The sequence below is a fragment of the Papaver somniferum genome, chromosome 1 (assembly GCF_003573695.1).
Source record: "Papaver somniferum cultivar HN1 chromosome 1, ASM357369v1, whole genome shotgun sequence".
NCBI lineage: Eukaryota > Viridiplantae > Streptophyta > Magnoliopsida > Ranunculales > Papaveraceae > Papaver > Papaver somniferum.
The window spans coordinates 54,111,328-54,138,901 of NC_039358.1; the positions used below are offsets into that span (position 1 = coordinate 54,111,328).

The 27,574-nt window shown below is 35.3% G+C and overlaps 1 protein-coding gene across 1 annotated transcript; it reads right to left on the reverse strand.

Annotated features, from left to right (window-relative positions):
* Positions 1 to 367: 367 nt before the first annotated feature.
* On the reverse strand, positions 368 to 2,593 carry LOC113287076 (cell division cycle protein 123 homolog). The gene is made up of 2 exons (XM_026535743.1): positions 2,355 to 2,593; positions 368 to 1,591 (listed from the first exon to the last, which is right to left on the reverse strand). The coding sequence occupies exon 2, from the start codon at positions 1,502 to 1,504 to the stop codon at positions 635 to 637; it is 870 nt and encodes a 289-aa protein (XP_026391528.1). The 5' UTR covers positions 1,505 to 1,591; positions 2,355 to 2,593; the 3' UTR covers positions 368 to 634.
* Positions 2,594 to 27,574: the final 24,981 nt, after the last annotated feature.

A 27,574-nucleotide genomic window follows, 5' to 3' on the forward strand; every position in this document is an offset into this window, starting at 1 on the left:
CAAAACACTGATAAAAGAAGATATATTGTGAGTAGTAAATAAATATCAGAACGCCACATAGATGATACTTCCCACCGTGAATGCAGATCTTTGATGGTTGAACCACATTATAATGCAAAGGACCAAAGGTTGAAGCTCGCCTGGCGTTACTACAAACTATTACAATTAACTCTACTGGCCTCATTTTTTAACTTTCAATCAAACAAAGGCTTCATCAACCACGTTGGAGACTAAGACACAGAAAAGGTTCATTCCATTTTCCCATCTTCTACGTATTATCAGATTCAAATTTCAAGTTACACAGGTTAGAGACGATAAGAATGTATTATAAACAGTTCGAATTTCATTTAATTCTAGCTCAATAATACGAGTCAAAAATTCCTCTATTATGCAAGAATAGATCTGTAATCGTTAATGTTAATGAATTGATCACAAGAAGCATATGAGTTTCTACCACAAAAAAAACAAAAAAACATTAGATCATTGTAAACCTTGTTAATAAACCTTAAGCACCAGCTTCCGGAGATTCAGACTGCATCCCCGGTTTCCTAAAGACCTGATCCCAGCCACTACCTGGGCTTGTATCCAAGTAATCATAGGGAACTGCAGTCTTCAAACCTGGCCGAACACCACATCAGGTATCAACAATTCGAAACGGAACAGAATCGCCCTCTTCAACAGAACTCATTTCCAATTCTTCCCAATCGAATAACAGTGGCAATGTAAAGGGAGCCCAGGGATTAAAATCAATGATCTTAATCTTCCCTTTGCTGGTCACATACACATCAAATGTGTAATTCTCTGATTCAAATACCTGTTGGACATTCTCCGTGAAAAATTCCTGGATTGAGTTCTTAAGATCTTCTTTCTTCTCCACAAGGACAGGATAGAATGATGTGACCTCTCGCTGAGAAATACCAACAAGAACGCCACGGCTGACGAAACAACGAAATTCCATCTCTGGATGGAACGTTGGGTACCATTTTCGAAGAGCTAAGTAGAACGTCGATGGCCTTGAAGAAGTTGTATCATCACAAGAACCAAAGGCATGGCAGAGATCATGCGTTAAAGACTCGGATGATTTTAACAAGAGTGCAATTTCACTGAAGCAGGTGCACTTCAAGTTCCCTGTCGTACTTATCCAAGCAGCATCCTTGGGAGCACTCCAATTAAGTTTAGGGAAAACAGTCCCATTAAGAGTCTCAATTGATTGTTTAACAGCCAGTTCGAGTTCTGGGAAACACGGTGGTGGTGAAGATTGTTCAGATTCGTCATCAGAATTCTCTGGAACTTGGAAGTCGTCTGCTTCTTCGGGATTGTGGATTCTTCGAGGCAATGCATCTTCACCAGTTACGGACTCAGGAAGTAGGAAAGGTCCAGAATCATCTAATAGGTATTCGACAAAGGATTCTGGAAGCTCAAGGATTTGGGTCTTGATCGAAACAGATTTGAATTTTGGGTACCATTCTTGAATTTGACACCTTCTAACTTCTTCTTCTTTCATCTTCACGAAATTCAGCAAAATTCAGTATTCGCAATGCAGTACAAAAGTTGCTATTGAACTTCTTCCTCCTGAGTTCTTTTGTCTTAACTGATAAACAAGAGGAAAAAACACCATTAGTACAAGTATCTAAAACAAGAACTAATACTGAAAGTATTAGTTCTTTTGTCGTAGATGAGTTCTTTTGTCCTTCTTCCATCTACGAAGTTTAAATCTTTGCAGTATGGGAAAGATAACTAAAAGACTGAAAATATCTAAAACAAGAACTTCTAGTTGAAAGAGAACTCTTCTTAGGTTGGTTGATACCAAAACTGCTTTCTTACGAGAAGCTGTTTCAAACCGATAACTGTTCAGAGTTGCAACCACCTCTCAATGCCTCTTACATTTACATATTTAAGTCGTAGAGTTGAGCATTTCAAGACATGTGACTTCTCATAAGAATTGTGAATGGCTTAATAACAAAGGAAGACTCGAAAAGATAGCAGATGAAATAACATCATATGGTACAAAAATTATCATAAGAAAAACACACGAGGCAGATATGGTATCACTGTAAGATACCACTGCCACAATTCATGTATATGTGATTTATCTTACTTCCTAGGCTACGTCTGTTTTCCATAGCCATTGGTTTTGGGTTCAATCCCACACTCAAAATTAGGGTTTTGTAACACAAAAAAGATTAATAAGACAATAAAGTGACAAACGAATTCATCAAATTTTCAGAATAACAAATTGATATGATTGAGGAATTTTACCAAACACATGATGCGCAGTACTAGAAAAGTTTAATGCCAATAGGATTAAACGCATAAAGAGGGAAATAAGAGAAATTGGTTTGATTAGTTCTTACCTAAAAGGCTAAAATCAAACTCACGTCAGAATCTGCAATAGAGCTCTTAAACGCAACCACCAACAGAGAAAGTTCAGAGGAAAATTAGGAGGAGAACTCTCATCTATATGTGTTATTTAAGCTTCCTAGCTGGATTAGGAAACCATCTCAAAGTGGGAAAGTACTTCTGCTTCTCACCGAAGTTGAAGTAGTACTTTTGAGAAGTCAAGGGGAAAATAAACATGTAAAGTCACTCACTAATAATCTGTTTGGCTATCAGAACCAGCCCTAATTTTTAGAAGTCAGAGGCTTAAATATTGTGCCTGAAAAAAAAAAAGTTACCATACCACTTAAGAAGTTGTTTTTGAACTTTAAAAGAAAAAAACAAAAAAAAAATCAAAAGCCAGTTTGGGTATGCACAATTCCAGGATAACTTCTAAAATCAGAAAAATTTGCTTCAGATGTAATCTAAAAATAAATTAAAAATATAATGAGATGATAGTAATAAATTAGATATATAAATCATAAGTAATAATTTTAAATTAAGTTTTATCTAATCACACAATAGTAATAGAGTGCCTTCAAGATAAACAAGTAATGAAACTACTGAACATGTATCATCAAAATAAAAGTTAATGTAAATATCACTTGGATAATAATTATAAGATAGTATTAGCAAAATGAAATTGATATTAATAGTACAACTTAAGGATTACTTAGTAATAATATACATTTAAGAAAATAAAATTAAATCAAATCAAATCTAGTATTAGTGATTAAATTAAACTTGACCTTATGACTAATTACGGTTAACTTTTATTGGTCTAAGAAATAAGAAATATATAATAATAGTAATAAAATATTATTACCAAACAACTATGGAAAATTGTTAGCGGTTATTTATTTTTATCAAGTCACATGATGAAATAAATATATAGATACATTGACAATTATATGTAAAAAAAAAATGGGGTAGCATCCATTGACATGGTTATATTGACATAATCTTCACATTTTAGCGCCATTTTTTCACTGAGTCCAACCGGCAATGAATTTGAAGCTAAATTTTTAGTGAAGATTATGTCAATATAACCATGTCAACGGTCCCACGCCTATAGTACTAACATTTGGATAATGCTTATAACATTAAGTTATTATTAAATAGTACATGAATTTAAAAATTATTTAGTTATAATATAGTTTCATTTGGGATTAAAATTTGATTTCATTAAAATAAATAAAATGGGTAAGCATATAGATTTGTGTCTCGTTTCAAGTTGTTTCAAAATCATTTAAAATGAGTTGCATTTTTCGTGTGTTTGTAAGTATGAGCAGTACTTGCATTTACTTGAGAGATGATATTTCTCTATAAAGTGGGGAGTTTTGAGCATTCAGAAGGAAGATTCGATTTTCGAGGACGAAAATGACACAAGGTGGGGAGAATGTAAGGATCCTCAAGCACATCAAAGCTATTAGACCGGTTACGAGAAGATCTAGTGATGATCGAGAAGATTTAGCCGCTAAAAACCCAATTAAATAAATATGATTTTTTTTAATAAAATAATAATTTGGACATGAAATTAGTATCATTAGATAGATCTCGAAAAGTTTTGCAGAATGGAGTATTAGAACGTGTCATTCGTACGTCGGATGAGAAAGATACCGCAACCTGAAATTTGGATGCAGAAATTTGACTAAAATCAACTGGCGTTGACTCACTGTTGACAAATGAACCTTGACTTTTGAATCGACCAGACCAGGACCTCTTGTTAGTACAAAGTTACCCTTAGTAATTTTGAGTGTATGGTAATATTAGAAACTTATTAATCAAGTTAATTATGCTTAGTTAAGTTAATTACATTTCTAGAATATATATTCTCTTGTAAAACAAAGTGGGAGGTGTTAACATGAATGAGCTGGAGGTGGGCTGTTTGGGAGAGTTTGAAGAGGATTATGCAAATAGGTGTTGTGGGTTAATCAAGAGTATTGAAAAGGATGTTTTGGATTAAATAAGAGGAGAAATAGAGTAAAAGATAGAGAACTACTTAGACTAGTTATAATGAGTGAAAAGAAAGATGTGTAAACAAGAATAAAGAGGAGAAAAACAAGGATTAGGGTAGACTATATGGGTTAGCAGGTGGAAAAGGTGAGAGGTCTTGGTGAATATGAAAGACTTGGTCATCTTAATCACCTTGGTTTTTAGGTTAGGCTGGATCTACAGGTACATCAGATCATGAGCATTCAGTATGTGCGGCATTCGTTATCACAAGTGGAAGTGGTAATTGTTAATAAGAGTAGGAGTAATTCAAAGAGATAAATAGATGATAATCAAGTAATTATTCATGGTAATGGTTTTGAATAAGGTATTTAAAATCGCACGATTATATGCCTAAAGATATTCAAACTCTCGCCCTACCATCTATATATATAAATCTTCAACCATCATTCTATGACATGTTTTTGTGATACTGACCAACTTATAATATATATTTATAAGGTTTTCCCAGTATATAAATTTGTATTCCCACTGTATTTTATTGAATATTGCATATTCATTCAATTTTTTTATATATATTTCTATTTTTAATTTATAATGTAAGAATAATGATTTAATAATCATCCATGAATCCACGATTCACGATTCAATATACGATTTGAATCTCAAAATTTAAAAAATGATTCGCGTTCCTACTTACGATTTCACAACTTGGTTTGATGAAGTATTCTTATGATGATTGATGAACCAATTAAAGTAACTTCTTTACTAGATTCTAATTCGTTAAATATGATTCATATAGATGGTATAACATGATAATAAAAATGGGCAGTTGCTAGATACTTATATAGACATGAATCAATTAAGTTTATAATTATTTGAAAAATCAAGATTTTATGTGAATTATTCAAGTTCCCTGGCCAATATGTAGAGACGATTATAGGTATACTAAATTGATAATTAGTCGTAGATTTGTAAACGTTAATTGTAGTATTTTGTCTGGTGGTTCTGTGGGCATATTGTTTGTTCAATTCCATTTAGAAACGAGTTAGATATCGATGGCCGAAAACTAATCGTCGTTGCTGTATTTCTGAGTTAGCAGTCACGAGTAGTCATAAGTTGGAGCCCTTTTGGATAGTTTAGAGCGTTATTTGGAAAATAATCAGTAGGACAAAGTTGTATATCTTAATCCCTAAATTCCGCAAAGACTGATATTGATCGTTTTGGACTTAAGAGAGTAATATAGAGACCCTCAAAGGTGACTTGTTGAACTGTATTTGGGTTGAACACTTAGAATTATTTCAATGTCTTAATGAAGTAGAGGTTTTCGAGTGCTTTCTAATTTTTAGAACATTGATCGGTTGAACTCACTAGCATTGGTATGTCAATCTAGTTGTCAATTTTAGTTTCCAAAACGCATTCTTGATTTAGTATACTAAAGATAGTTTCAGACTAGAATAGGTCTAAAAAGAAGAATCGAAGCTATCCTTCAAGGATGAAGAGTGAAGACTAGATCCAAGAAGACATCAACAAGGATTTTATCAACAAAATTATGTGGTGATTGATTTCATTTGAATTCTTGTTCAATTTTACCTTTCTAATCCATCGAAGCAAGTGCTCACTCTATGGAACAATTTCTATGAAAGTTAATATACATTTATGTATATATACTCGAGGTTATTTGAGCCACGACTTTTGTGACAATAACCTTTATCCCTGGAAATGTTCTCATGTTATATTGAATGAGCTTACGAATTCAACGATCCAAGAATCACTCGATTCCGAGTTATAACAATGAAGTTATGAGTGGTTTATTAAAGTAACAGTTATAAGAGTTGCTGAAACTATTACAGTTTGTTAGTAGGAAACAGTCCACAAACTGTTTGTAACGGTTCACGGACTTGAGCCCAATGACGTGACTAGAAGACATTGTTGCATATGTTTGTGATGTTTCCTTATCTAGAAAAGATAGTTATTAATCCAAACATATTTGATTACCATATTAAAGTGTTTGTGATAACTTTTAATTCCTGCCTGAGTTAAAATGTGATTTATTCACATAAATAGAATATTTGCTAATTAATTATTTATTTAATTATTTTGGCAAGAGTTTGTAACTTAGGAAAGACTCTCAAAAGTAGGAGAGTCTTGAAAAATGAAAATAGCTTTGATTATCTTCCAAGCTATTGTTCATTATAAATAAAGGGTTTGTGAGTGCTATACGTTTTTCATTCCCTTTGGAAAATTGGTGTAAGCTTTAAAAGGTTATTTTCTATGTCTTCCGTTCTTCGTAAAATCTTTGTATTGGGGATCACAAATCCGAGTTTGATTTAATCTTCGTGATTGATTATACAACTTGTAATCTAGGTTTTTCACCTCTTGTCTATTCTAAGGTTTTATCTTCTAATATAAAACCATTCAAGAGTTGTTGATAAGAAACCCTAGGTTTTGATAGATTTCAGTTTTTGATCGTATACCAACACTTGTTAGTCGAAATCGGAAGCTAGAAAGAAAACTTCGATTGAGGTATCTCTAATAATCCTTAAGAAGTTTTAAACAAGATATCTCTAAATTTATTCTAGTCGTTCTTGTTATAGAATCATTAGGTTTCTCTTCCTATTTTTGAAGAGTATAATATGTTAGAGCATTACTCGGTCGAACTCGCATGCGTTGCTATCTCAAGCATGTTTGTCAATGTTAGTGATCAAAACTATTAGTCTTGATTTCTACTCTATTATAGCTAAGTCTCGGACTAGGATAGAAAGTGTAGTTGAGATCAAGGACTTCATGGCGATTCATCATACAAGTAGAAGAACTACTCAAGGAACCGGTGGAACTTCTCGACAAAAAGGTATGTGAAGACTTGAACGTATCTATCACTCAAAAGTCTATATACTCTATCTCCTACTCTTTGAGACAAGAAGCCGTATGCTATATATATATATACTTGGATTATACACATTTGGTATTTAGAGCCGAGTATACCTCGCCTATCTATATCTCGAAATATGTGTTGGTAAGCTTTTCGCTTCGATAAAGTTTATCTTTACCATGTGACGGAAGTCATGTTATGTTTCAATCATCTTGAAAATTTCTTTGACGAGAAATGGTGTAACAACTGTATAACGTCCTTTAAGAATGTTTTAATGATTGAAATGAGAGTTTATATTACATAAACAATGGTGGACATAAGCATTGTTGTGGAAACACATTTATGTATAACTCTTATTCCTTGAACCAAAGTTTGCAAACTTTGTTGATCAAGAGAACCGTAAGAATGACGTGAGCCAAGTCCGCGAACCCAGTCCGCGAACTGCCGAAGTTCTAAAACCCGAGAATTTCTGCTGGAGTTGACAAACTACTTGCGTGAAGTTAAGTCCGGGAACTCATTCCACGAACCGGCGAAGCTCTCATACCCGAGAATTTCTGCTGGAATTTGTAAACTCTATCCGGTAACTTAAGTCCGCAAACCTAGTCTGCGAACTTGAGAAGGTTATATATCTGAAGATGATTTCTGAACTTAAACTTAAAAATACTAAGGAATGCAGTTTGCAAACCGTGGCTATAAAAGTTCATGAACCGATTCGAGTGAATCAAATCATCTTTGCTTAAATTGTGTCTTGTATAATACATAAGATTTCCTTGCAATTGAACAACTCTCTAACTAGTTCATTTGAAGTCATTTGAACTAGTTATGGTGAAGAAGAACATGGTTGATGTGAAATGCTCATATGGCTAACCATTTGGTTAACTATTGTTGAACCAACAAGTGCATATGTTTGGGTACGGTTAACAATCCTAGAAGCGTGCATTGTCAAGTGTGTGTAACAAGCTAAGTTTTTGATCTAACGGTTGAGAAATATTAGCTTGAATCTAAATCAGGTTTTCATCTAACGGTGAATATTGAATGCTCTGTTACTAAGCTAACATTGATTGCAAACCCTGATTTTAAAAACTATATAAAGGAGACATTTAGTATTGTGTAAAACTAATCCCCACACCTTACATGTGATACTAGTTTGCGTGCTAGAGTCGATTCTCCTTTAACCTTTGGTTTTCTTTTTCTAAAAACAGGTTAACGACTTAAAGACTTCATTGGAATTGTGAAGCCAGACCGATACTACTTTTATCGTAGTTGTGTGATCTGATCTTGCATCTTCTATCGTACGAGTACAATCAGATTGATTGTCTTGAGATTGATATCTCCGATAGGCAAGATATAAAAAGTAATCACAAACATCTTCGTCTCATTGTTTGTGATTCCACAACATCTTGTTTCACTACCATACGATTAAGATTGTTGTGAGGTGATTGATAACTTTAGGTTGTTCTTTGGGAATATAAGACCGGATTATCAATTGGTTCTTGTTCACCTTGATTATTATCAAAAGACGGAACAAAACCTTTAGGGTTTATCTGTTGGAGACAGATTGATCCTTTGATAGACTTGTCTATGTGAGACAGATTTGTTTATTGTCGAGCCTGCGATTTTGGGTCTTAGCAACTCTTAGTTGTGGGTGAGATCAGATAAGGGAATCAAGTGTGCAGTATCCTGCTGGGATCATAGGCGTAGGAGCATAACTGTACCTTGGATCAGTGGGAGATTGATTGGGGTTCAACTACAGTCCAGTCCGAAGTTATCTTGGAGTAGGCTAGTGTGTGTAGCAGCTTAATACAGTGTGTGTTAAATCTGGACTAGGTCCCGGGGTTTTTCTGCATTTTCGGTTTCCTCGTTAACAAAATTTCTGGTGTCCGTGTTATTTCAAATTCTGCATTATATTATTTTATCTTTATAATTGATATAATACAGGTTGTGCGTTAGATCATCAATTAGAGTAATCCAACCTTTGGTTGTTGATTGTGGTTTTCTTTTTCTAAAAACAGGTTAACAACTTAAAGACTTCATTGGGATTGTGAAGCCAGACCGATACTACTTTTATCTTAATTGTGTGATCTGATCTTGCATCTTCTATCGTACTAGTACAATCAGATTGATTGGCTTGAGATTGATATCTCTGATAGGCAAGATATAAAAATTAATCACAAACATCTTCTTCTCATTGTTTGTGATTCCACAACATCTTGTTTCACTACCATACAATTAAGATTGTTGTGAGGTGATTGATAACTTTAGGCTGTTCTTCGGGAATATAAGACCGGATTATCAATTGGTTCTTGTTCACCTTGATTATTATCAAAAGACGGAACAAAACCTTTAGGGTTTATCTGTGGGAGACAGATTCATCCTTTGATATACTTGTCTGTGTGAGACAGATTTGTTTATTGTCGAGCCTGTGATTTTGGGTCTTAGAAACTCTTAGTTGTGGGTGAGATCAGCTAAGGGAATCAAGTGCGCAGTATCCTGCTGGGATCAGAGGCGCATGAGCATAATTGTACCTTAGATCAGTGGGAGATTGATTTGGGTTCAACTACAGTCCAGTCCGAAGTTAGCTTGGAGTAGGCTAGTATCTGTAGCGGCTTAATACAGTGTGTGTTCAATCTGGACTAGGTCCCGGAGTTTTTCTGCATTTGCAGTTTCCTCGTTAACAAAATTTCTGGTGTCCGTGTTATTTCAATTTCCGCATTATATTATTTTATCTTTATAATTGAAATAATACAGGTTGTGCGTTAGATCATCAATTAGAGTAATCCAACCTTTGGTTGTTTATTGTGTTTTTCTTCTTCTAAAAACAGGTTAACAACTTAAAGACTTCATTGGGATTGTGAATCCAGACCGATACTACTTTTATCGTAGTTGTGTGATCTGATCTTGCATCTTCTATCGTACTAGTACAATCTGATTGATTGGCTTGAGATTGATATCTCCGATAGGCAAGATATAAAAAGTAATCACAAACATCTTCGTCTCATTGTTTGTGATTCCACAACATCTTGTTTCACTACCATACGATTAAGATTGTTGTGAGGTGATTGATAACTTTAGGCTGTTCTTCGGGAATATAAGACCGGATTATCAATTGGTTCTTGTTCACCTTGATTGTTATCAAAAGACGGAACAAAACCTTTAGGGTTTATCTGTGGGAGACAGATTGATCCTTTGATAGACTTGTCTGTGTGAGACAGATTTGTTTATTGCCGAGCCTGTGATTTTGGGTCTTAACAACTCTTAGTTGTGGGTGAGATCAGCTAAGGGAATCAAGTGCGCAGTATCCTGCTGGGATCAGAGGCGTAGGAGCATAACTGTACCTTGGATCAGTGGGAGATTGATTGCAGTTCAACTACAGTCCATTCCGAAGTTAGCTTGGAGTAGGCTAGTGTCTGTAGCGGCTTAATACAGTGTGTGTTCAATCTGGACTATGTCCCGGGGTTTTTCTTCATTTGCGATTTCCTCGTTAACAAAATTTCTGGTGTCCGTGTTATTTCAATTTCCGCATTATATTATTTTATCTTTATAATTGAAATAATACAGGTTGTGCGTTAGATCATCAATTAGAGTAATCCAACCTTTGGTTGTTGATTGTCATTGATTGATCCTTGGATATTGGTCTTTGGTACCATCCAAGTTATTCCTTGCATTTGATTAGAACTCGCAGTTCCTGCTTGAGTAAATCAAATCAAGAGAGAGATATAAACTCATTGATATACTTTTAATTTATTGAGTCTTGTTGATTCTCTTAAAATTATATTCAAGTTTATCCATACAGATTGCTAAGCAAAATATTGGGTGGTGTTATTAGACCCCCGCTTTTTCATAATAATCCCTAATCTATAAGTTTTTTTTTGATATTACTTTTACCTATTAATTGTTTTTCAAGATTTCCAAAACCTTGATTCACATCTAAAGGGAAATCGATTCAGTGTTTTGTGGAAACAAAAGATCGAAAATTATCAATCATGTTGGTGCGTATTCTAAATTGAACTAACGTTCTTCTAGAAGATTTATGAGAATAGTTCCTAAAGAGAATCGGTGTTCTGCTAGGAGTTCTATGAGTGCTTGAGTACAGCTGAAGCAGGTTTTACATCTAGTTCGAATAGGTAGTAGGAAATTGGTGTAACAGCTTATAATCAGTGTGTGTTTATTCTGGACTAGGTCCCTGGGTTTTTCTGCATTTGTGGTTTTCTCGTTAAAAAAATTTCTGGTGTCAGTGTTATTTCTTTCCGCATTATATTTTATTTATATGATTGAAATAATACAGGTTGTACGTTAATCAATCATAGTTGGTAAATCCGACCTTGTTTGTTGGATCAGACTTGATTGATCTTGAACAATTGAATTTTTTCTATTTTCACATTGTTAGACCAGTCTGGACTAACCATGTTTCATGTGAACACCGTGTTGAAATATTCCTTTAGTGATTGTTGCTTGAAGAGGTTTATACTCGGTGGATATTGAATAGTTTGTGATTAACACAAAAGATTTTGGTCCAAGATCTTCACACTAAAATCAGGTTTATGGATTTGTTTTTGTTTAACTCTGATTGTGTTGAAATAGACTCTCCTTGATATACTTTTCTATATAATTGAGTCTGACTGTCTAGTTGATTCTCTTGAAAGTATATTGGAGTAAGTCCTCCCAGATTTCCAAACGAATTTGTTGGGTGTGGTTATTAGACCCCCGTATTTTCACTAATGACACCTAATTTGACCCATTTGGATAAGTAGATAATTATTTATGCCCAAATTACATATTACTAGGTTATAGAAAAATTGATAAAATTAGAACCATTAGTAATTTCATTTAACCCATAACTGGAGACTTGTATGATATTGTGCGATGATTATTGTGTGAGCTTATTGGCTAAATTATTAGAGTGCTTGTGTGATTAACAGTTACCCTTTTATTATCAACGATCAATTCAAATGATGAACCAGTGAATCGAATATCTCGAGGTAGGGGTGATTTGTCATCAAAATAGGTGGGAATTTAGATTAACTCTTTTGTAACCATTGATGTTTCTTTTACAAAAATATATGTTTAACAAACTCATGCATTATCTGATTGTGAATTCCATGTATTGTTGATTTTAATTTCCGAAAGTTCTGTTGGTTCTTTTAACCTCTCCATTGCTTGGAAAGGATCTGTAATGTTTTGTTTGTCTTTGTGAATGTTGTGGGAAATAAGAATTTCCATCTGTGGTATATAGGATACGTTTCTTCATTTATACTTATGTGTTTGTGCTTTATTAGGTGTGGAATTGACATTAATATTATCCTATCAAGTTTGGAATTGGCATCAATATTAAATTTCAAATAAGGAGTTAGTTCCATATACATGATTGTTTATTTCAGTGATTTGGTCGCATTTTAATGTGTAGGAAAACACGTATTGTTTTCCAAATCATGCCAATGATTACTTGAAAGTTAAATTTTATTTCTATTGGGAATCCCTTTTAGGGATGATATGCTTTTTTTTTAATAGGAAAGAACATATATTAATAATTTAAATTAAACTAGATTTACATAAGAGGAGTATTTCATGAGATCTCCAAACTCGTGAGTAGAGACTCGATCCGTCGACCTCTTATTTGAGAGTCAGGCTCCTGGCCAACTGGGCTAGCCCCTGATGGTTGGGATGATATGCTCACTCATTCCCACTTTCAGTTTCAGAGACTGATCAAGTGTGCACATGCTATGGACGATCAAGTCTTGGAAGTTTTGAGGAGTTGAGTCCGTTAGTTGATTAGCTTTTGTTATGTTTATTTTGTTGTGTATTCTGGTTGCAAATCGAATCACTATTTTATTTGTATCACCTGAGAGGAGTTCTTGTATTTATTTCAAAGAGGGTTTAGACTTGGGATGATTTTATTTTAGAACTTTAAATTTAATTCTTAAGTTGATGATTTAGATCCTTAGTGCCTCAATATGTAGTTAATCTCGAGTGTAGTTGCAGGAAATCCCACAACACACCCCTTGTATTATCATGACTATAACTTCTATATCTAAACTTATTTGATATGAAAATAAAGATAAAAATAATGAAAATAGAAAATAAGACACAAGATTTACGTGGTTCGATCTGTAGGATCAGAATTTCGCGACAACGATACGCTCGCGAAATTCTTAACAACGCATTACAAAAATGTCGCAGAGCACTTTGAGAAACGACACAATAGATGATATTATCTTAAACATAAGAAAATGTAATAACTTTGCGAATATTAGAAGATCTGCGAAATTAACATTTGTAAGCTTGCGAAAATACCGCAAGCTAGATCCGAAAATAGGGGAAATATGAGCTGTCATTCACTATGTAAACACCTATATAAAGAGAAAAGCAGGAGAGAGAAAGGAGGATATACACATTTTAGGATGAGAGAGCGAGACACAATAGGAGAGAGAAAAAAAAGAACTTGTATTATTATTATCTTCTTATTCTTCCCCAAAAACCAGAGAGAGAGATAGAGCTCCAAATACTCATTAATGGAGTCTCAATGTAATTCATATGTAATTCAATAATCATAGTGAAACCTGACCCCGTGGATGTAGATCATATTGATCGAACCACGTAAATCTTGTGTCTTATTTTCTATATTCATTATTTTTATCTTTATTTTCATATCAAATAAGTTTAGATCTAAAAATTATAGTCATGATAATATAAGGGGTGTGTTGTGGGATTTCCTGCAACTACATTTTGGCGCTAGAAACACTACCTATCCCTTGTTGATGTGAAGAAGAATCAAAAAAATCAGCTACTGTTAGTGATTAATTCAATTGGATCTATAAGCTTCAAGAGCAAATAGGGAAGTTTAGACAATAGTTTCATCTCTTCGGACAACAAGTCTTCATCAACAAAATCAACGGAATGTACCAATTTCAAGGACAACCAAACGCACCTTCATCAACAAATTCCTCAAGGATTTGTGCAGCTTAAAACCACCAACAACATGCGATGAAGGGCGGACATGAACGAAGTGATATCAGCACTGGACGAGCAGATAAACCCGTGAAAATTCCATTTGAGCGAAGAAGGATTTTATTCTAAGAGAAACCAACAATAACCAAAGAGCGAACAAAGACGTAAAGGTGAAAGAAAGGCGCTAATATCCTAAAAGACAGGCATATAGGTGAATGGAGGAGTAGCAATGAGGAGATAAAACACCAGTTCCATGCGAAGTAATGTCTGCGAAATTAATTCCATCAGCAACTCATGAAAAGAATACGTTGGAAGATCAATTATCAAAGAGGGAGATCAAGGAGACTTCGTGCAGCTCAAGACAATTAGCATCACGCGAAAGAATACCCAGATGGAGCTCATAACATTGATACCTTCAATCAACCAACTAAGAAGTAAAGAACAATAGCACAAAACAAAAAGGACGTATAGGCAGCAAAAGATGAAGTATCATTTATCAAAAAGGGAACGAAATTCTGTGCGAAGATAATAACAGGTAACACGATGGGATGAGAGATTGACAAGACAACAACTTAGGCGAAGATATATTTAGCACCATTCAAATAGACATGAAGTAAAGCCTCGACCAAAAGATAGGAGGAAAAGAAAGACTTGCTCCGTGCGAAGACAAGGAACAACGAATGAACTATGCGAATTTGGAGAAGATGACAGTCAACAAAGCAAAACAAAGCTGCATCTATCACTTGTTCAAGTGAACCATCTGAATTTGCACTTACAGATAGCACGGAAACTAAGCTAAAAGAAAACACGTCATAATCACGTGGAGATGGACTAAAAAGAATTCTGCACACGGAGGAGAATAATCATGTGAAGATGAACGATCAATGGAGCTTTGCGAAGAACAATCATTCTCATCATAAGAAAGATGGAATTATCCAAGAAGGTATAAAAATTAGGTCAATAGATCATTGTTGCAAGCAAGGAAGAAGACTTAGGGAATTCATGAAGAAACAAGTAACATAGAAGTAACAGAAAGAACAACAAAGGATTAAATAAATTCATCACACACAACTATCTTAATTTTGCTCATAAATTAATCACCGACAAAACGAAGACAAGTTCCCTCAAATAACAACTATCTTAAGCAAGGGCGTTAAAAATTCATGGAAAGAACAGAATGGAGTCAAATACCTATCAATCTGCAGTTAAAAGATGAGATTCAGAGATAATCAGATTTTACAAGCTAAGCAACGGGAGCAGAAGAAGAAAAAACGAAGAGATTATACTAAGAGCGATAATATGAAAATAACTTGTGCGAATCTCGCAGAACTTACACAAATAGAAGCCAGCACAGATGGTAAATGGAGAAGAGGAGGAATTTGATGTCACCAGATCGATCTTCACCGCAATAATATTCTTTTTAGACACATTTTCTATGAAGCCAGCGAGAAGATAATAATAGGAAGACGGCAGCATGGCTTCCTTTCGCAGATAGAGACTGGTATAGATGGTTACAAGCGAAGGCAATGAGGATGACATTGCACGTTCGATCCTCCCATCAATCATATTTTCCTTTGCTTGATTTCTTCAACTTCCCAGAGCGAATATAAAGTAACAGAAAAGTATTGTGCGTTTATTTCGTAAAGAAGAAGCTTGCACAATTGGTCACGGGGCATGAGTACAAGCAGCAGGTCGCGAGATCAATTCTTGCTTCTCGCAAGATTATTTTTGTTACGCGAAATTTATGCAGAATTGCCTCTCACACGGTTGGAATTTGATTACTTCGCAAGAAAGGCTTAGCACAGTTGGTATGGTGCGAGAAAATCCAAGAAGCAGGTTAAGGGTTCAAGTCTCACTTCTCACACTTCTTTTTGCTGCGCGAAATTCATACATTTCAAGGCATTTATTCACTTCTTTGACAACAACAGCGACTCACATGAAAGATAAGTACCACTTCCTTGAACATTTTACTTTATACTAAGAACGAATAAAAAGATTTTTTTTTTTTTTTTTTTTTGATTTACAAAAAGCGATTCAATCGCACGATTACAAAGATTTCAAGATCTCAAAGATTATAAAGATTACTAAGATTTCAAGATTACAAAGATTTCGAGATTTCAAAATTACAGAAAACTGAGAAAATTAAATTTATATGTTTCTCTAGAATATTCCTTTTACAGAGAATAAAAAGATTTTTGATTTGATTTGCAAAACGCGATAGAATCGCAGAATTACAAAGATTTCACAACTACAAAGATTTCAGACTTACCATGTATTAGAGTTTCTCTTGAATATTTATTTTGATTCAAATGATATGATATTATGAGAATGAAAGAATGAATGAAAGAGATGACATGAATGAAAGAATAAATGAAAGAGATGACAAAAATGATAAGATGAATGAGAGAATAAAGAAACGCGAACATTTCGCAGAAACAAAGAGACGCGAAAATTTCGCAGAAACGCGAATAAAATTTCGCAGATAGAGGCGAACCTTTATGGCGTACACCCTAGTTCGCGAATAAAATTTCGCAAGAGGAAAATGTAAGACCTAAAGTACGTCATATAAGGGGGTACCTGTTGCATGGCTTAGGGAAAGGTTACACCGCCCCCGGAACCTGAGTCATGGAGATTTGGGGTCAATAAAGCCCATCCAGGAGAGGTACCTTGGATTTTCAACCTAAGCTTTTGCTTTAGGTTGGACTACTAGGGGTCTCTCCTAAGGAGTGCAGAAATCGATCAAGGAGCCGAGGTACACGGTTGAGTCAAGAGTGCGGGGGGCGTTGGAGCCTCTTTACCACTCTTAACAAGTCTTGGCAAATGATGCACTCGGCCCGAAGAAAACCCCACTTAGGGTGCAATCTCGTAACCATAAGCCCTATAGGCAAAAGGGATAACATGCTGCGAAAACAACTGGTTGTTGTTAAGACCGGATGGGAGGATCTAACCTTGTATGGTAGAAGTACGCCTCCTTGAAGGGGCAACCAGGGGGAAGATAAGGGCGACACTCCATTAGAGAGCTGATAAGTGTTTTAAGACGCAAATGTCATGAGGCTTTTTACTCGCAAGGGTATTAAGGCTTGTCATATTTGTGCAACAATCCTGAACAGGCAATAATACTAGAGAAAAAGATAAGACGAGATCAATGGGTCATTACATGAAAGTGTGAAGACGTCCTGAGATTTCGTCGCAAGACGGCAATGTCATGGGGCTTTATGTTCGCAAGAATATTTAGGCCTGTCATATTGTCGCAACAATCCTGAAGAGGCAACAATACAAAAGAAAAAGTTAAGGCAAGATCAATGGGTCCTTACATGAAAGTGTAAAGACGTCCTGCGATTTTGTCGCAATGACAAGAGGTGGAAAAATAAGACCTTTAACTAGGAAGGCAAAATAAGACCACATAAGAAGATGAGTAAGCAAATAAGCTTGCGAAAATGATTATACGTAAGCAAATAAGCTTGCGAATATGTACATGAAAATGAAACTGAGGCAGTGAAAATGCCGCAGACTTGATACTATGATCAAACTGTTATGAGATACTAATAGTGCAGGAAAGAGGAAAGATGAAACAAAAGTAAGAACTTGTGAGGAACAATAACTACACGAAGAGGAATGCATACACTAAAGAAAAAGCCAGAGAAATGGAGAATGAAGGAAATTTAAAGCTACATCAATTTTAGCATGCAAAATGAGCTAAGTAACACAAACATTAGCTATACATTGCAATAGATAAGCATTCTCATCATACAAGCATCATACTCGCATCATAAAAGCATTGCATAAGCATTTCATAGCATAAACATCACATACACATTTCATAACATAATCATCACATAAACATTATATTCGCACAAGTACTTTACAAAACTATACAGAATAATATTGCAGAATTTCGCAATAATATCGCAGAATTTAGCAGAATTATTTAGGATTACTCAGAATTTCACAGGATTATTCAGAATTTCACAAGATTATTCAGAACTTCGTAGAATGATTCAGAACTTCGCAGAATGATTCGAAATTTCGTAGAATGTGTCAGAATTTCGCAGAATGTGATTATTTCGAATGATGTGATTATCTCGCTCAATTATTTCGCACAATTATAAGTAACTTGAAGAGATTATACTATCGCATGAGCACAAAACATGAGACAGAGGCAAGATAAGAATGAAGAAACAATTCGCACATTCAACATTTTCTCAAGTATTCTACCCTCATAGATAAAGAACAGAGGCAACTATGGATTACCAAGAAAACATTTTATGTTCTTTATCTTCTCGGCAAGAATCACCAAAAATGGAGTAATAATTTCGCATGAATAGAGGCAATACTTATTATTCTCATTCAAGGACAGATACTTCTTATATTTCGAGGATTGAATACTTCTTACACTTCATCAAGGATACTTCATGCTTCTTATACTTCATCAAGGATACTTCATGCTTCTTATACTTCTTCAAGGATACTTCATACTTCGCATATTTCAAAAGATGATACTTCTTATTTACTTCGCAACATTCCGGAACTTCACAAAAGAATAGAGGCAAGTACGTACTTTTCAAGTCCAGTATTCTTTCGCTCGTTCCTTCATCAACAAAGATCAAAGACTACTCCAACAACACGTATCTCGCTCCAACAATTACAACAACGGATTTTTTCCTGAAGATCGCTCTTCAAGCAACATTCAAGAAAAAAGAGGCAAGATGTAGGATCAGAATTTCGCGACAACGATACGCTCGCGAAATTCTTAACAACGCATTACAAAAATGTCGCAGAGCAATTTGAGAAACGACACAATAGGTGATATTAGTGTAAACATAAGAAAAATGTAATAACTTTGCGAAGATTAGAAGATCTGCGAAATTGACATTTGTAAGCTTACGAAAATACCGCAAGCCAGATCCGAAAATAGGGGAAATATGAGCTGTCATCCATTATGTAAACACCTATATAAAGAGAAGAGCAGGAGAGAGAAAGGAGGATATACACATTTTAGGATGAGATATGGGAGACAGAATAGGATAGAGAAAAAACAGAACTTGTATTATTATTATCTTCTTATTCTTCCCCAAAAACCAGAGAGAGAGATTGATGTATTTTCAAATGTTGTTGTAGATAGTGGTAAAAACTGGGTTCTTTTCGAACTTGTGAAGGTAACTCTTTGTTTTTTAATATTTAAACAAATAAATGAATGCAAATTAATTTTCAAAGAGTGATGTCAAGATTTAAAATGGACTAAGGCTCCGGATTCACTATTACTTCAAGTTGATTGGTTACAAAAATATTTCATAATTATTATCTAGCTCTTTTCCATTAAATCACTTATAAATCTATAAGGTGTCCAAATATTAACTTGTAATCCTTAAGCATGATTTATCAAAGAATTTATTCTAAGCATAAAACATCAAACTGATTCACAACTAATTAAGAAAACCATTTTTATCTCTCTTTTTTTGATCCAAGTGAATTAAATAAATAAATAATTAAGAAATTATAAAAAGAATTTACCAATCAAACATGAGTGAATAGATCCTCCATTGCGTCAATCACCAGGTATTTTAGCCGCTCATCATGTTGGAAAACCTCTCAAAATATTTCATTGATGCTCACAAGTGTTTACAATGAAGAGAAAGATAATTAAATGTTATAAAACTGGATTCTGCGACCCACAGAAGGCGTCCAGAAACAACGACACAGAAGAAATAAGACTGCTGTATAGCGAAGTGCTGTAAAACAACGACAGTATTCTGCGACTGTTAACCGTGGGTTGATGTTCTTCGTGTTCTTCAGCAGCACCAGCAGAACAACTTCTTCTTCCAGCGCCTGGTTCTTCGATTTTACGCCTCTATTCTCTTCCAAACTCTCCCTAAACTTGCCTAACCTCTTCTGCTCGACACTAGGGACCTATTTATACACAACAGGTCACTCCAATCCTTGTAATAACTCCAAGAATATCCGACCATAAAATGAATATTTTCCGATTTCTTTTTTATTTCTCTGATTTGTTACGGATTTTTTCCTGGTTTATCTCTTTCACGCATCATCTCTGAGCTGTAGGAGAAGTTTCCAGCCAATAGAGTTAACTCATGCACGTCTCTTCCATCCAACAATTCCAGAAATAGAATATCTTCCCTATTTGAGAATATCTTCCCTGTTTTGATTCCCACCGATTATCTAACCAAATTTGACCGAATCCAACACCCATACCAGCTCTGTCTAGGCCCTAGGAACTAACCCATTTAATTTGGGCCGTTGAATCTCACTGGAACACCTTCAAATTCTCAACCTTAGTCACGACAGTTCAAGAACACTTTTTCCCGCCAAAATTTGAATTTCAAAAGGTTGAAGATGATATGCCCTCTATCCTGGACTGGGGTGCGAATAGAAGATGCCTTGTGGGTGACCTGGGGGTTCCCCTTAGTAATTAGGTTACCCCTTATCCAAAAGCGAGAGTCCGAATAACACTTGTCCTCCGGGTGCCAAAATCAACTTTTCGAGCCGAATTTTCCAAAAATGTTTATTTCCTAAAAATACATAAAAACACAATATTAGTACAAAAATAGAGTTCCAACAATACGGACATTGAGGACAAATTAGACACAAAAATGTGTCTATCAAATACCCCCAAACTTATTATTTGCTAGTCCTCGAGCAAATCTAATCTAGAAAGTAAAATGACTACACTTAGCACGTGCAGCAAGCCGTTAAACCACTAGGTGGCCCTAGTGGCGGAGTGTTGTCTCCGGAGGGTTTACCAGAGGTGTACCCACAAAACCTTTACTCCAGACCCTAGCTATCTACAACGAACCTTGGAAGGCACTAAAGAATCTCCTTGGTTGGCATACTTATTGACTACAAGAGGAAGTACCCTGATGCGAAATTCCAATTGATGTACACGAATTTGCACTCAAGCATACTAAAATTCATATATAAGTGACAGAGCTCTACTCAGATAGTTGCACTATGGACATCATATTCGGAGTCAAACTAATCACATGGAAAGATTAAGAGATGGATATAGAAAAACATAGATGGTTTTGATGTTTACTAAGTGAACGGTGTTTCCCATATCTGTCTGAAGGCCTCCGCCAAAATGAACCTTTCCTAATGGATTGAGATACTAGTCTGACTAATATCAACACACTGGCATATACAAGGGTACCAGTGGTCAATAACCTAACTCTATGTCAACACAACTGGCATATACAAGGGTACCAGTGGTCGAATTTATTGAATTTTCCTTTTGGTCGAATGGTCTGGTCTCAATTTTTTTTTTTTTCAACTTTTTTTTTCAACTTTTTTTTTTCCAACTTTTTTTAACTCAATCACTCTAATTCATCCTAGCATTGGTAACAACTTGAATCGTGGGCCCCACCTATCACTTAGAGAAACATGGTTTAAAACAAAATAAAATAAAAATAGAAGTGAAAAGGACTCAACGAGATATGGTGAAACTATCATGTTATTTCTAACACCTGAGCTCTGTGCTTTTATGAATAGACTCTTTAGATGTTTCCATCTATTCAGATTGGTTCCTCAACTCCTACAACCAAAATGCTTCCATCCACTTAGATTGGTTAGTGCCATCCTAAATACGCATAAATTTCTAGGCTCTGGAGTTTATTTATTCATACTGCAACTAAGAAGTTTCTCCCATACCCCCAAACTTAAATCTAACATTGTCGTCAATGTTCTAAAGATGAAATTAAAAGCATGAACAAGGAGAAACTGTTACCATTTGAAGCAAAAGAGATAAGGAAAGATATTACCGTGTTGCATGAGATTGGGTTACCTCCCAAGAAGTGCTAAGTTTAAAGTCTTCAGCCAGACATCGGAAGGAATTAGTCACCTCATAGAATCAAAAAGTAACAGCCGAAATAACTGTGGGTCTTCAAAACCAAAAAGAGCTTACCAAAGGAAACTACAATAACCCAAGAAAGTGAACAAGGATAACATGCCCTTATCTAGTTTCCTGATTAAGATATTTATATCTAATTGTGGCTCAGGTTCTAAGAAAGGGTCTAAATAAAATATTTTCATAGGTTGCGTTTCTTCATAGGTGGGATCCGAATCATTAGGTCCTAGAGTCTGGAAAAACTCAGATATGATCTTAGAAGCGCACAATAATAACCTAAATAACTGAGGATCCTCTAAGTCAATAAGATTTGACTTACAATATTGACCAAAATGAGAGTAGTGGTCATTCTTAAGCAAATGTGTCGATTCTAATTTCCTAAAGCATTTAGGTTAGTATCACAACTTAATATTCGACACATTTGAAATATAAACGTTCCCACATTTGGAAGAAAACTATTTGGTGGGAAAACAAAGTCAATCTGGGTATCATAGCCTGGGAAAACCACATCAACCAGAGGATGGGTTTCTAACGACTGAACTCCTTCATGGACATCATTAGGCTCGGGAAAACGAGTATGAAGGTAATCTTGTAAAATGGTCGAGGCACAAATATCAAGTCCTAAGTGTGGGGACTTTCTGAGAGTTAAAGGTAAGGCACTAGGGAAGTGATAATCACCCCCAAACTTAGAGTTTTCAGTGTCTCTAGATAGACCTCTAATTATTTCTTGAATTTCCGTATCTTCAGAGTCCTTAAAATATTCAAGAGATTCTTCTAAGTTATTATCAGGTAGTGCATCTTTACTCATCTCTACGGGTCTATCTTCTTCTTCCAAGACTATTGTTTCTAAGTCGCTAGACTCTAAAACAGTATTTTCGAAATGAACCCGTTCCTCTAAACCACTATCGGCTTCGTAATCAAAAGGAAAAACTACATCGTCTAAAACGGTGGTATCCCTAATCAAATCCTCGTCCTTTTGAATAGGTGAATAATCATAAAAATTATTTGGATTTGAACTAGAAATAATATAATCACTATACAGCTCAATTGGATTACTGGACTCCTGATCACTATGCCTACATATTTCAGATTCTTCATTACTGCTATCCTCATCATCATAGTACGAAGATGATTGAAACTTATCTAAATAAGTAGTGTCTTTTATTCTAACCTCGTCCTCTAAATTAGGCAAATATTCACTATTTACATCAAGGATAAAATTGGAAACAGTATTTTGGAAATTTAGATCTTTTAGAGAAGTTCTATTCTGGGTCTCTAACAAAAGCTTTTGGGCCGACTCACATGAATTCCTGACGTAATCTAGGAAATAAGGTAAAGAAAGTTCACTCATTGCATTATTTTCGTCCATAACTAAGTTATTCATTTCAGCGAACTTATGTGTTGTCTCAGCTAACTTACGTGTCGACTCAAGTAAAGAGGAGTTAGCAGAATTTTTCTCGTATGACTGATGGTTGTGAGGATAGTGATTGGGATCACCATGGTATGAACCATAACCTTGAAAAGTTTGGCGTTCCCAACCACTATTCCCACCATGGTAATAAAACTGATGATGTCCATATTCAAATTCAGGTCGATATTCATTGTATTGGCTTCTATCATACCAGCTCGACATTCTTAATTGCAAGGGAATTCTACACAACCAAAAACAAGGCCGACTCGACTCTACCAAAACAAACCTAAAGATTTATAGCAAACAAAAAGCATGATGGCTCCACTTAGATTGTTTCTAGACCAGCTTCTATCTTTCGAAAGGGAATTCGTTGCAATTTGAGCAAACCCCTCTGGAATCAATCTGAGTCAAAGTAAGTTGAATTAAGGCGAGGGAAGCTCAGTGGAGATTTGATACCCAAGGCCTCACCGCTATCACAAGGAGGCACAGTCACGCATTCAACTCACAGAAACCATCATGAACTTTGGAGTGTGCTTAAAGAGCAACCAATATTTTTCGAACGAGTTTCCTATTAAGCTCGTTACCCTATCGGTCTCGTTCTATTCCAAATTTTAAGCTTGGGTTCGCGTTTGGTTTCATTTTCCTAAGGCGGGGAAGAAGGGAAAGGTGATGAAATCCAAACCCTTATCTTGTATTGGCCAGGCCTTGCCCTTTACTAGGAATTTAAAAACAGTCCAAATTCGTCCTCAATCAATGAATCACCTTAAGGAATACAGTAACTCGCTTACAGGAGATTCGCGAGTGTTTCGATGGACTTACCTCCCGTACCAGACGGGGGATGAACCGTTGAAGTCGGCTCGGGCCACAACTCCTATGTCATGTACGAACCCGAGGGGCCGAGACGATATAGTAATCGTCTTCCTTCCCTGCACACAGTTTGTATTTAAGGGTACCCTTCCGTAGGGTTTAAAAATTAAAGTCCAAATGTCCAGTCCAATTTAAAGTTCAAAAAGAAAAAATAAAATAAAATTACAGTTTTCTTCACACACTCTAAAAGAATTAAAAATTAAATCCTAAAATTGTCCTCTTTTCTTCTCTTTTCGCTTTAAGCCTTTTCCTCTCCAAGTCCTTAGTTTTCACTTTGAACCTGCAAAATAAAGACAAAAAGAAACGTAAAAAGGAACAAACGATTCTAAAAAAAAAATAATAATAATAAACCTAAAAAAAAATTCTACCTAAGCACAGGTCCGCGTCGGCGGCGCCAAAAATTTAATGTATTTTCAAAAGTTGTTGTAGATAGTGGTTTTAAAACAAGGTTCTTTTCAGACTTGTGAAGATAGATTTTTTTTTTTTAAACTTAGAAATGTAACAAAATTAAACAAAGTGATGTGAATTCTTATGGAGAAAAATAGAGGTCAAGATTCCACCATTCAACAATATTTATGTAATGTTATTTAATTTTTAATTATGCAAATTAAACAATTGATTTGATTCTTAATAATTGCCAAAAGCAGATTTCCAAAATATCAAATGTTAGTCGCAAGCATAATGCATCAAGAGTATAAATCTAAGCATGCATTATCAAGAGAAAATACAATTGATTAATAAAAACCATTTAAATCATTTTTTTTCAATGCAATTAATCATATAAAAATATTGCAAAAATTAAATAAATAACAATTACCACATAAATATTATGTGAATGGCTTCCTCCGTCACCCCTGGGATTGGGTTTAGCTCATCATGGTGTAATACATCTCAAAAGATTTTATTAATGCTCAAAAGTTGATTACAAATGATGAAATAATAGGAAAATCGATTTAGGACCGTCCGTTGCGACACGCAGGAAGCGTCACGGAAGAACGGCACAACTGAAGTGCTGTAAGCGCTATTCCTAAGTCGCGAGAAAGGAATTGGAAATTGTCGCAATTAAGCGACACTTTTCAACGACTCTCCTGGACTGTACAATGTTCTTCGTGTTCTTGGCTGAGCAGCAGCAGAACTTCTTCGCCTGTCGACCTCTTCTTTTGATTCTCTCGGCTCTAACTCTCTCCCAAACTCTCCCTAAACTTGCCTAACCTCTTCTGCTCGACACTAGGGACCTATTTATACACAACAGGTCACTCCAATCCTTGTAATAACTCCAAGAATATCCGGCCATAAAATGAATATTTTCCGAAATATTTTTTTTTATTTCTCTGATTTGTTACGGATTTTTTCCTGGTTTATCTCTTTCACGCATCATCTCTGAGCTGTAGGAGAAGTTTCCAGCCAATAGAGTTAACCCATGCACGTCTCTTCCATCCAACAATTCCAAAAATAGAATATCTTCCCTATTTGAGAATATCTTCCCTGTTTTGATTCCCACCGATTATCTAACCAAATTTGACCGAATCCAACACCCATACCAGCTCTGTCTACGCCCTAGGAACAAACCCATATATTTGGGCCGTTGAATCTCACTGGAACACCTTCAAATTCTCAACCTTAGTCACGGCAGTTCAAGAACACTTTTTCCCGCCAAAATTTGAATTTCAAAAGGTTGAAGATGATATGCCACCTATCCTGGACTGGGGTGCGAATAGCAGATGCCTTGTGGGTGACCTGAGGGTGCCCCTTAGTAATTAGGTTACCCCTTATCCAAAAGCGAGAGTCCGAATAACACTTGTCCTCCGGGTGCCAAAATCAACTTTTCGAGCCGAATTTTCCAAAAATGTTTATTTCCTAAAAATACATAAAAACATAATATTAGTACAAAAATAGAGTTCCAACAATACGGACATTGAGGACAAATTAGACACAAAAATGTGTCTATCAGAGATAGAGCTCCAAATACTCATTAATGGAGTCTCAATGTAATTCATATGTAATTCAATGATCATAGTGAAACCTAACCCCGTGGATGTAAATCATATTGATCGAACCACGTAAATCTTGTGTCTTATTTTCTATTTTCATTATTTTTATCTTTATTTTCATATCAAATAAGTTTAGATCTAGAAATTATAGTCATGATAATACGAGGGGTGTGTTGTGGGATTTCCTGCAACTACACGATCAATATGATCTACATCCACGGGGTTAGGGATCTTCACTATGATTGTTTGTAATTACATATGGATTACATTTGAGACTCCATTAATGAGTATTTGGAGCTCTCTCAGTCTCTCTGGATTTTGGGGAAGAATAAGAAGATAATAATAATACCAGTTCTAAAATCTTTTCTCTCTCCTACCTTTCTCTTTATATAGGTGTTTACATAGTGGATGACATCTCATAGTTCCCCTATTTTCGGATCTGGCTTGTGGTATTTTCGCAAGTTTACAAATGTTAATTTCGTAAACATCCTAAATTTTGCACGATCATCATAGTTTTCTCATGTTTAAGCTGATGTCATCTGTTATGTCTTCGTGATGTATTGCTAGTAATTTCGCAAGCGTGTCGTTGTTGCGAGATTCTAATCCCACATCTTGCCTCTTTTTCTTGAATATTGCTTGAAGAGCGATCTTCAGGAAAAAATCCGTTGTTGTAGTTGTTGGAGCGAGATACGTGTTGTTGGAGTAGTCTTTGATATTTGTTGATGAAGGAACGAGCGAAAGAATACTGGACTTGAAAAGTACGTACTTGCCTCTATTTTTTTTGTGAAGTTCCGGAATGTTGCGAAATAAATAAGAAGTATCATCTTTTGAAGTATGCGAAGTATGAAGTATCCTTGATGAAGTATAAGAAGCATGAAGTATCCTTGATGAAGTATAAGAAGTATTCAATCCTCGAAATATAAGAAGTATCCGTCCTTGAATGAGAATAATAAGTATTGCCTCTATTCATGCGAAATTATTACTCCATTTTTGGTGATTCTTTCCGAGAAGATAAAGAACATAAAATGTTTTCTTGGTAATCCATAGTTGCCTCTGTTCTTTATCTATGAGGGTAGAATCCTTGAGAAAATGTTGAATGTGCGAATTGTTTCTTCATTCTTATCTTGCCTCTGTCTCATGTTTTGTGCTCATGCGATAGTATAATATCTTCAAGTTGCTTATAATTGTGCGAAATAATTGAGCGAGATAATCACATCATTCGAAATAATCACATTCTGCGAAATTCTGACACATTCTATGAAATTTTGAATCATTCTGCGAAATTCTGAATCATTCTGCGA